The sequence below is a fragment of the Tenrec ecaudatus genome, chromosome 13 (genome assembly GCF_050624435.1).
Source record: "Tenrec ecaudatus isolate mTenEca1 chromosome 13, mTenEca1.hap1, whole genome shotgun sequence".
Classification (NCBI taxonomy): domain Eukaryota; kingdom Metazoa; phylum Chordata; class Mammalia; order Afrosoricida; family Tenrecidae; genus Tenrec; species Tenrec ecaudatus.
Window position 1 is genome coordinate 48,629,300 of NC_134542.1, and position 12,077 is coordinate 48,641,376.

General features: G+C 44.2%; 1 protein-coding gene across 3 annotated transcripts in view; it reads right to left on the reverse strand.

The window, feature by feature from the left end:
• Positions 1-945: 945 nt before the first annotated feature.
• INPP1 (inositol polyphosphate-1-phosphatase) overlaps positions 946-12,077 on the reverse strand; it is a 38,075-nt gene continuing 26,943 nt past the window's right edge. For all 3 annotated transcript variants that reach the window (XM_075530211.1, XM_075530212.1, XM_075530213.1), the window contains exons 4-6: positions 9,808-10,008; positions 7,024-7,198; positions 946-1,625 (exon numbers count right to left, since the gene is read on the reverse strand). In XM_075530211.1, coding sequence (XP_075386326.1) covers positions 1,064-1,625; positions 7,024-7,198; positions 9,808-10,008 — 938 coding nt within the window. In that variant the 3' untranslated portion in view covers positions 946-1,063. The remainder of the gene's footprint in view (positions 1,626-7,023; positions 7,199-9,807; positions 10,009-12,077) is intronic.

Sequence of the window (12,077 nt, forward strand, 5' to 3'; positions counted from 1 at the left end):
TTCATTCCTGCTAGGTTTGTCCTAAGTAAAATGTGTTTATACGTGTGTCTGCTCTCAGTGGGTGACTACTGACAAGCTTTCCCAGTAAGACATTTACTTGTAGTAGACACCTTAGGGTGTCATCAGAAGCAAGGTCCAGTCAAAACAACTTCCAGGATGATCTGCCGGGCCAGGTCACCTCAAGGCAGAGGGGTCAGCTTTGGAGGTTCTGGCCACTATTTGGGAAGTGGGAAGCTCCCAATGGAGCAAGTTTGATGAAGTGTCTTAAAGGACAAGAACAATCACGCAGGCTTACGATGAAAAAGTTACCATTCAAAACCCAGATTGGTGAGACAAGGCCAGGAAAGTAGTACTGAGGGATTCCCCCACCCCCTTCATATTATGCCAGTTCATTCTTCAAGAGCAACAAGGACTGTCCTCCATGAGCTTCATGGGGAAACCTTAGTGCATTTACCCTAGAGGCTTGATTTTTGCCCTTCCGGACTTTGTTCCTAAAACAAACATTTTTAAAAGCAGGATTTGAAGATGCCCAAACTGTAGTTTTGACATGGTTTAAACTGAGTACTGAATTCTCTGGGGAAAGGTTTGGGAGATGGGCCCGTCATCTCTAGAAGTATATACACCTGCGTTTAGAGGATTAACAAATAGCTCCACATTTTTAATAAAGGCTTCTCCGATTTTACAGAGATGCTTTTTGACTTTGGCCAAGTTGAACAAAGTCACAGTTCTAAATATTCCACCAACCGCGGCTAAAATTGCAGCGCTTCTTCCAAGCTAGGGAAGAAAACCTCCCACCCCCAATCCTATGCTCTCCCTGCTATTTCAGTAACATTTCACACCTGTCAATTCAATGTTTAGGTTTCCTGAGGATTTCCCTTCCCTTCAATAATTTACTAAAGTGTTTCAAGCAGAACCGGCAACACAGAATTTCAGGCATGAACTTAATTGCTGTTTGGATATCATTTATTTATTTTGTAATTATTCTAACAAAATGGGGGGAAGCCCCCTCACAAGAAGAGGGGGGACTATTTTCAGGTAGGTTTACGTGGACACGGAGGTCAGCCTAGGTATTCATATCGTGAGGTACAAGATTTGGGATGAGGCGGCTGAGAAAGGTCTCCAGCTGCTCCCTTGATCGGTATGCCAGGAGTCCTCCCTTGTTGGCCCACTGATCCACCCCGGAGGCGCCTTCGTTTGCCACGTGGTACACCAGCTGCGGCGGGTCGAGCCCCTGCCCCGGGTTTCTTTCCAGGCACTCCTTGAGATCTGCCATCCCCCCGCCCATGGACTTCAGTATGGCGTGCGCAGCACAAGAGTCCCACTTGAACGTGGTGTCCTCCGAAAAGATGTACACGTCGACAAGGCCCTGAACGACACACAGGCTCTTGTAACCAGCCCCGGCCGCCCGGAATATGCGCTCTCCGCACACGCGCAGCAAGGCGGCTTTGATCGGCTCCTTTTCACTCGTGCTAATGACCGCTGAAAACGCGTGGGGTTCTGCTTCCACGCTGGGGCGCCCAGTCGGCTGGCCTGGCAGCTCACTCCTCTCCCGTGCAGCAATGGGCTGAAGCGAATGGATGTTGTTCCCCATGTAAGAGAGGCCCCAGAAGCACTGGCCTTTCCACCTGGAAGAGAGGACATTTTCTCTGGAGGTTATATTTTTCATTATACATGTTGGCTTTAAATACACACAATTATAGGAGGGTCTTCAAAAAGTACATAGAATCAATAGTGGGAACACTTTTCCATGAACTGTTTGAAACCATCTCATTATTTCATCACATATATATAATTCAACACAACACAATGAGTCTTAACCCTGGACGTGGAGATCCGGCAGCTAACTCAAGTCTCAGTTGTTAATGCAGCCACCTGTTGTCACAAGCTAGCAATGTTGGTTTTTTTTTTTGACAGTATCACATCAATCTAGGACAAGCTTAAAATATTGTGGAATTTGGGGCCTTCAGGATTATTGCAGTGGCATTTACAATTTAATAGGGAAAAAGATGAACACACAAATATATATATTTTTACTTTCAATATATGCAACTATTTATTTCCAAGCTTATCATTGTAGATATTATTTATAGTTGTAGATATTATTTGATAGTTTGTAATTTTAATATATGCTTCTCCACTGTTACTATTTTCAGTAAGTACCCAGTAATTTAATGATTTCATATTCAGATGGATATATCATAATTTACATGTGATTTGCATCTTTTTTTTTTTTTTTTTTTTTTTAGAACCTCTTTGTGAGTTTCAGGGCTGTAATTGTTTATGGCAGTAGAAAAACTCAACATTTTCCTGCAGAGCAGTGGCTGGTTTTGAGCTGCGCACTCAGTGGTTCGCAACCCAATTTGTAACTAGTGTGCCGCCGTGACCTATAGAGCTGATAGGCCTTGGGACCATCTCAAGGGCAGTGAGTTTGACGTTTGGGGACTCTGTATTTTTAGGTACCAAGGAGTAGGGTCCAATTCAGCACCCGTGTGCCACAGAAGGAACCTTGCCAGGTTCCGTCCCTCCCTTTCCGTTGTCATTAAACATGAAGTCATTCTTGAGTCCGTTTCAGGCTGTCCTTGGAGGGTCTCTTTTCCCTCGGCCCTCTCCTCTACCAGGTGTAAGCGCTTCTCCAGACACTGATCTGTTGATAATGTGTCCACAGTACATGAGACAAAATCTCCTGTCATAGCTTCTGAAGCCTATGCTGGCAGCACTTCCTTCCAATAGACCTCTCCATTCCTCTGGCAGCCAATAGATCTTGCAGTAGTCTTCTCTGGCACCATGAGTCAAATAAATCATTCTTTTTTGGACTTCATTATTTGTTGCACAGATTGTATATTAACCTGAAGTGACTGAAAATACCATGGCATGGGCCAGGCATATTTTAGACTTCAAAATGCCATCTTTGCTCTGTGACACTTTAAATAGGTCTGTGTAGCATATTTGTTCAGTGCAATTTGTTTACACTCTTCTCCTTATAGGCCAGTTTCTTGCATTATTTGCTTTGTATGCAGACTGAGTATGAGTGGTGAAAGTACACAACCCGAAACACACCTTTCCTGATTCTAAACCATGTAGTGTGTACCACCTTGTTTTGTTCCAATGACTGTCTCTTCACTTGTGTATAGGTCCTGGAATTCCTAATCTTTGCAAATGATACATATTGTGTGTTATTATTCACAGAGCATAATTCCTTTGTATAATCAGGACAATACAAGTAACCATCTTTGTAGTATATCCTTCTTTCAGCCAAGATCCAGCTGGTATCACCAATGATACCTCTTATTCCAGGTCCTCTTCTGAACCCAGGTGAAATTTCTGGCAGCTTCCTGTGGACGTAGTGATACTACTGTTCTTAAATTATCTTCAGCATAATTTTACTTGCATGTGATATGAAGTATATTTTCAACAATATTCATATTCTTTTTAGCAACCTTTATTGGAAAGCTTACAATATGTTGGATGTCCAGAGGGGTGCCTTCCAAATTTCTTGGCATCCACTAGTAACTGTTTCTAGCTCTGCATCCATTTTTAGAGACATTCCATCAATTCTTAAAACTTGGTTTTGCTAATGTCTTTAGTGCAGCTAGCGCCTCTACCTTCAAAATCATTGGTTCTTCATCATAAAGTACTTCTTGAAATGGTTGATGCTCCCCAATTAATTTTGATCCAGTGACTGTGCATTCCTTTCACCTTTTCATGCTTACAAAATTATTACAAAATTATTCTTACCCATCGAAATTATTCTTACCCATCGAAATTATTCTTACCCATCGAAATTATTCTTACCCATCGAAATTATTCTTACCCATCGAAATTATTCTTATCCATTGAAGCTTTCCACTTCAAATTTTTTTCAAGTTCTTTCAGCCAGAGATCTGCTGAGCTTGTTCTTCCACTTTGTTTTTCTAAGTCCAGGTCTTCACATATTGCATTCTAATTCTTTGTCTTCTTGAGATGGCTTCTGAAATATTCCATTCACCTCCCTTACTTGATCTTTTCTGACATTTACTTGGGGTACTGTGTTAGTCTGGGTAGACTAGAGAAACAAATCTATGGACATACATATGTATATAAGGGAGAGGTTTATACACAAGAGCAATTAAACACTGAGAAAACATCCCAGCCCAGTCCAGATCAAGTTCCTAAGTCCAACATTAGCCCACGTCTGACAGCAATCCCTAAAGTCCTCTTCAGACTCACGAAACACATGCAATGAAGCTAAATGCAGGACGAACACAGGCCAGTGGGTAGAAAGTCTTTGGATCCAGTGGCGTTGTAAGCATCTCATTGCTGGCAGGGGTCTCTACGTAGCTTCTCTGGCTTCAGAAGTCTTGTCAGCTGCCATGTCTCCCAGGAAGTGAGCAGCCAAAAATATTTTTTAATCTGCCAATCTTTCATCATGTCTGTAACAAGTTTTGCTTCACTTGGTAACTCACTTAAAAAAATCATTTTATTGGGGGCTCATACAACTCTTATGGCAATCCATACATTCACCCATTGTGTCAAGCACATTTGGAAATTTGTTGCCATCATCATTCTCAAAACATTTTATTTCTACCTGAGCCCTTGTTTATCAGCTCCTCAATTTTTTTTGCCCTCCCTCCCCCATCCCCCCTCATGAACCCTTGATAAGCTATTTTTTCATGTCTTACACTGACCGATGTCTCCCTTGACCCACTTTTCTATTGTATGTCCCCCAGGGAGGGAGTTATATGTAGATCCTTGTGATCAGTTCCCCCTTTACCCCCCACCTTCCCTTTCCCCTCTTAGTATTGCTACTCTCATTATTGGTCCTGAGGGGTTTATGTCCTAGATTCCCTGTGTTTCCAGTTCTTATCTGTACCAGTGTACATGCTCTGGTCTAGTGGATCTGGGATCACGATAAGTGGTGGGGAAGAAGCATTTAGGAACTAGAGGAAAGTTGTATGTTTCATTATTGCTACCCTGCACCCTGACTGGCTCATCTCCTCCCCATGACCCTTCTGTAAGGGGATGTCCAGTTGCCTACAGATGGGCTTTGGGTCTCCACTCCACACTCCCCATCATTCACACTGATATGATTTTTGTTCTTTGATGCCAGATACCTGATCCTATTGACACCTTGTCGTGATTACACAGGCTTGTGTGCTTCTTTCATGTGGGCTTTGTTGCTTCTCAGCTAGATGGCTGCTTGTTTATTTTCAAGCCTTACAACTCCAGATGCTATATCTTTTGATAGCTGGGCACCATCAGCTTTCTTTACCACATTACTTTGTCTTCAACAATCATGTCAGAAGGTGAGCATCATGGAATGCCAGTTTGATAGAACAAAGTGTTCTTACATTGAAGGAGTACTTTAGAGGCCCAATGTCTATCTGCTACCTTAATACTAAGCCTATAAATATATACACATAGATCTATTTCCCCAACATCATATATAAATATATGGTAACTCATTTCTTAGTTGTTCCACTTGACTTCTTAAACCAAGAAAAGTGGATTGGTAGTACTGTTTTTGACAATAGTAACAGCAGCATCTATCTTTTATCAATGCTTAATTTGACAACCCTGGTGGCATAGCCGGTTATGCTTTTGGATGCTAACCACAAGGTCAGCAGCTAGAACATACCAGCTGCTCCCTCAGAAGGTGAATCTTTCTGTTCTCCCATATGATTTACAGCCTCAGAAACCCAAAGGGACAGGGAGAAGCCCCTAGAGGAAGAGAGTCTATAAGTCTACTCAATAGCAAGAATCTACTCGATAGCAAGCTTAGTTTGGGTTTTAACTTACTATGTATGTTAGGGTAATGTATTCCATGTAGTAGCAGCAGGTTAGAGAAAGAAGGTAAATAACTTGCCCAACATCCACCCAGTCCATCAATGGTAGAATCTGAATTCAAACCCAGCTGCTCAGGTCCAGGAGGATCTCTGACACTATCGAGTTTGGAACCATCTCCATTGATAGGCCAATGATAAGTCTGCATCCAGCCTCAATTATTTTCAGTCTAATAACCTTTTAAAAATAAGTATGCCTTCTAGGAGTCCTGCTGGTGTGGTGGTTACACATTTGGGTTGTGATCTGAAAGGTAAGCAGTTCAAAACCACCAACCCCTCCGAGGGAGAAAGATGGAGCTTTCTACTCCTATAAAAGTAACAAGCTTGGAAACACACAGGGCAGTTCTTCCCTGCCCTACACAGGGTGGTCTCTAAGAGTCAGAATCAACTCTATGGAAAAGGGGTGATCGGGTGAGTGGTAGCACACCAAATTTATAACCAAAATAAAAAACCCTCAATTCTTAGTTCAATCAAGTCCTTACATTTCAGTAAAAATACAATGATTTTATATATATAAATGAGGCTCATTTCAATCAAAATCAAAACCACAGAGGAAAACTGCCTGGTTCCACCTGATTCTGCCAGGCACTGGAGCCAGCCCCAGAGCACAAGCTGTAGATCAGAGGCCACCAGCCTCCTGGCTTGTTCCTTATGCAGGAGCCCAGGGGGATGGGGGAAGGGAGGAGACAGGAAACGAAGTGCTGTCAACAGCATGAGCTAGAGATCACCCCATGCTCAGATTCAAATCCTCCTCGGACCTACCAATCAACCAATTGGAAAATTTTCACATTCTGCTCTGAACTTCATTTTAAAATTGCACCGAGGCCCAGCCAGCAGTACAAGGAAGGCACCTTTGGTCCACGTGTGATAGAAGTGCCACCCCCCCTCTATTCATAGCTGTTTTGGGGTGTATTCTAGGGAACGGAACAGGGAGTCTCTCTATATCCGAAAGGTGAAAACCACGGTTTCTCCCAGACCACGTGTATTCCCAAAGTTTCCATTGACACATACCTGGTGCCAAGTAAGATGCTCCCAAATCCACAATGGAGAACACAGACCTTCAATACAAACACAGCCTTTCGGGCCTTTCAGTAGGACCAACTCCGTGAACTTGAGTCGTATGAATGGCTATGTAGGGGAGAAACCTGATGATGGAGCGGAGGGTCGCAAGTTTTAAACACCTTAACCAAAACATGTCTTTTACCTGAGCGTGGTTGGGTCTTGTGACACAAAAGGTTGGTTAATGACACCCATTAGGGGCATGCCTGTCTGGATGTCATAGACACCAATTAAGATGGTGACACACTGAAGTCCGCTGGGGAAAATGCCTTGGATGGGCTTGATGTCTGCGGAGCCTTTTATATATTGGTAAGTTGAATCTAAAAAAAAAAACGAAGTAAAGTTGTTCAGAGGCAGGAAAAGATTTACATGACAAATACATCTTTAAACTGCCCCACATAATGTCTCAAAGGGGGCTGGGTTCAGTCAAGCAGTTGGCTACTAACCGGAAGGTCAGCAGTTCTAAGCCGCAGATGCTCTGGAGGGAACAGCAATGGCAGTGCGCCTCTGTAGATGTACAGCCCTGGAAACCCCAGGGCGGTCCTGCTCCATCCTATAGGTTTGTAAGGCGCTGGGATTCATTGAATGGCACTGGGCTTTGTTTTGTCTTTATCATTTCTCTTTTTAATTTGGTAGCCAATAAAGTTTTATCTTTGGCTGTTGTGTCAAGCTGTTTTACTTGTAGGGCACTTTTTAAAAATCATTTTATTGGGGGCTCATACAATTCTTATCACAATCCATCCATCCATCCATTGTGTCAAGAACATATGTACATTTGTTGCCATCATTCTCAAAACATTTGCCTTTTTACTTGAGCCTTTAAATATCGGCTGCTCATTTCCCCCTTCCTCCCCACTCCCCCCTACCTCAGGAACGCTTCATCATTCATAAATTATTATTTTGCCATATGTTACACTGTTCAACATGCCCCTCCCCGCCCTTCTTCTCTGCTGTCCATCCCCCAGGGAGGAGGCTATACATAGATTCTTGTAATCAGTTCTCCCTTTCCAGCCCACATTCTCTCCACCCTCCAGGCACTTTCAAGCTGTTTTAAAAAAAAAACCAACATGTTTGACAGACCTGCCTCTAGCTTCAACAGCACCTAGCACACCAAAACCCAAACAAACCTGTTGTCATGGACTCAATCCAGCTCACAGTACGCCTACAGAATACGGACTGCCCTTTCAGGCTTCAGAGACTGTAAATCTTGATGGAAACATACCTTATTCTTTCTTCCTCGGAGGAGCTGGTGAGTTTGAACAGCCTACCTCAGAGTGAGTAGTCTGACGCCTAACCCATAGCGCTACCAGGGACCTAGCATAGTACATGGCATGTAGTAAGCATGCAAATATTCAGAACATGCTGGAAGCACTGAGAAGTTAATGACCTCAGGGTGAGTGGTAGGGTCCTTTGGAGCCGTTGTAACCAGAATGGTACTGAGGTGGAAGGGAACAGGCTCCCCTGAGGACGCCTTTAGGGGTGGAAGGGCTCATTTTGTTTTAGCCTCTCTCAAGGCAAAAGGAGTGAGAATACTGCTGTTCCCATGGAAGAGCAGCTGAGAAGCTAGTAGATTTACCCCTAAGACGTATATTCGGCAGCAGCTGTGGACCCTCAGCAGATTAAGGACACAAAGGCTTAGGCCGTCAAAATGTTGAGTGGGGGGAGGAATCCACAAGAGAACCAAGAAACAGGAGGCCCTGTTCGTCAGAAATCATAATGGGTTTATACTAAATAATTTTGGGAATAGGTCTTAATTTCCATATGCCATCCATATAATTCTGACTAAACTTTCCATCAAATGATGTTAATACAGTTGGTTATAGGATAAAAGAAGTCTTGCCCTAGTCTCCTAGAGCCCAGGTGTCTTTAGAGGTCATGTGTCCTAAAGCAGAGACACCTGCCATCACAGCATTCTTTTCACCAGTGTGATTGGTCCCTGAAGCCATTCGAGTTTGAACACCTGTGTTGAGCAGTCTTGCAAAGATTACCTTAACTTTAGATGCCTGTACATGTAGGTGCATGTGTCTATATTTGGATACCCGAAGGGGGAGCTCCAAACGTTTGTGGAACAAATTCCATCTTCCCATAACTGTTTTGAAGGCCCCCTGCCAGGGCAGTGGATTATTTACTATGGCTCTTCTAGCCAGAGTCTCCAACTCTCACTCAACAACCTTCTCCAGTCAGGGCCTGGATGATAAAGGTGGAAAGACACCGGTAGGGTCCGCCTGTGAGTCACTGAACAGGCTGCATTGCCATCCTGCCGGGTACAAAGGAGCCCATTGGGAAACAGTGGGTGGATCTCACTACCAGCAAGAGCCAGGAGTGTGGCATATCCTCTGGGCCCTGAGATCCCTGGCACAGTGAACCTCCTTGATCCAGAGGGCAGCTTTGATATTCTTGGAGTGGCAGAGCAACAAGACAAAGCGCCCAAAGCATGAGAGTGGTGGGACTCCTCAGAGTCCACAGAGCAAATAAAGCCGAGTGCTTTTGGGCAGCTGACTGGCTTGTGGTGTTGGGTGCATCTGGGCGTTGAATTAAGGGAGCCAAGCTTGCTGACCCACGGAGGTCTAGCTGAATGCCTTCGGGTTGAGGTTTACAATGGAGTGGCATGCCCTCGGTGTATTTATTAGCAGCCCGGAAGGAACTTTGAACATATCCTGTCTGAGTATCCCTGTATTCTCAGCATTTCTCACTAGCACTGTAACCTATTAATTGCCGTCATAAACCCTACAGTCATGAATATTGAGGGTTCTGTGTTGCTACTGCAATGAATAGAGCCCTAGGTGAAATGTATACATCTATCTATAAACACATCTAACACCCTTCAAGGCTACCGTTTTTTAAACTTTTTTTTTTTTAATTTAGGAGAGTTAAACACAGTTTTGATTTTCTGGGCCCGATAGTTGAGCTTGAGTCTTTTCATACTTACCTATGGGATCCACCCATATTCCCAAAATGTCCTGCGGAATATCGATCTTTAGTGAGTCCAGAATTGGGTCCGTAAAGGAGACGTCCTGATGAACGACATTGGCTAATGCTTCAGATGCCGATCTGTTACCATTCAGAACTTTGCCGAGAAGCTCTGCCGTTTCTGCCTCTGTGGAGCACAGTCTCACAGTGATCTTTTCCCCTGGAATAAAGACAAACTAAGCGCCATTACACTGCATTTCAGTGAGGGGGGGGGCGGGGCAGGCAGACAGACAGACAGACAGACCATGGAGAGCAAGCACAAGTTGTACACCGAGATGAAACCCACCACCCCTGCGTAGAGCCCCACTCAACGCCGCCCTTACAGACGGTTTCTGAGAGTGTGAATCTTTAGGTGAGAAAACCGCCTCATCTTTCTCCTGCTGCAGAGAAAGGGGGGTTTCAACCACCAGCCCACAATGCCATCAGGGCTCCGCTTGGATTGGCAGGGGAGAGAAATTCCTAACAGTGGCTCTCAACCTGGCAGACTACCAGGATCACCTGATACAACATGCCAGTGGCCACTCAAGCACTTGCTTAACCTGAATAGCTAGGGGTGGGCGCCAGGAAGCAGAGGGCTCTTCCTCCCCAGAAAAATGTCTGCATGGCCACACGCTCACAATTTTGCAGCCGGAGGAAAGGGACTCCGACCACGGAGAATCTCTGCATCCTTTGCTACTTTCGCCATTCAACGTGCAGTATCCTCCAGTCGCTCTGCTCACAGCTGCCTAGCTTAAGAGTACGGCTCATGCGAGCACATGACCTCCGCCTTCTTTCTCAGGAAAACAACGTCATGCAGCAGCTTTCGTCTTAAGTTGCCCTTTGATTTCAGTATATCTGGGGTGGAAAGGCAAGTTCTCAGGAGGGGGTCGTGTTGGAATGAATCTAATTGAAGGCCTGCTTTAAACAAATTCTTAATCTTTGAGGTGGTCGGAGACCAGATCCAGCAAAAGAAAGGAGGGGAAGGGCCTAGGGGGTGAGGGGGAGAGAAAAGTGAGTAGCAACAAAAAGTGACAATGGAGGAAAAAATTATTTCTAGGGCTCTCACAATTCCAAGGACGACTAGCACCCACAATGCCTGGATCTTGGAGGAAATTCAGCATCTCATGCTCCTGCTAAACCCTGTGGCATTTTAATAGGGTCTCCAGGTGACTCCCGTGCTCATTAAAGCTTGAGAAGCACTGGATGAAACAATGGTCACTCAGCAAGCAAGTCAGGTCCTGGCTCGGTGACCCCTGCACTGGGCTTTGAAGGCAATACACCTACGCAAGCAGACAGCCTCATCCTTCTCCTGAGGAGCTGCTGCTGGGTTTGACATGCTGACCTTGCTGTTACGCTGTCCTACGCTTACCAAAGACCACTGGGGCTCCTTAAATGGTCGAAGTGGGGAAATAATGATGCGAATGGCCATTGAGCATCTACTTGGAGATCAGCAAGTCATAACGTCGTTCAAAGCAGCAAATCACATCTCATTTCTTTGCTTAAAGCTCTCCAATGGAGTCCCATCATTCTTAGAGGAAAATCAAAGCTCTTTCTCATTATCAATGCCAACTTGTTAATACTAAAAACTTTACTAAGAAGCTGTGGCCTTGTCCACCACTCCCCAGGCCTCTCTATTCCTCCAACCTCCTAAGTCCATTCCCTCCTTAGAGAATGGGTAAATTTCAGCTCTTCAGATAAAAAGCGCATAAGACATTTCTGCCCTTATGCAAGATAAATGAGGGCTTAAACTTGTTTATGAAGTAGCCAAATGTAGAATTTTACACAGGACTTCTTAAGAGTTGGAGAAATTTTGATTTGTTTTACTTTTAAAACTTCAAGAAGTCTAAATGGGATTTCTCTCTTCTGACTGGTAAAACTAATCACAAGGTAACACAACCAGTGAAAGACACTTGAAATTTTTCAGAGTTGGGGTGGGGGTGGGGGTGGGGGTAGCTATCTGAATTGTGCTTCTAGATGCTTAACTATCAAGTGAACAGTCTTTAAAGTTCATTAATTTGATTTTCTGCCATTACACAAACACCCAAAAAAACCTTATTTCTCTAAAAAGAGATAGGGGTTTTGAGAGTTTTTTTTATCAACACCACAGGGGCGCAGAGATACATCAATGAATCTAAAGATGTGAAAAGGACTCTTAGCTCAAACTCCCTTTGCAAATGTTCTGAAGCCCAAAGAAGTAACACAGTGTTGTGCTCAGGATCACATGACATCACTGGGTCAGGGCCTCTCCAT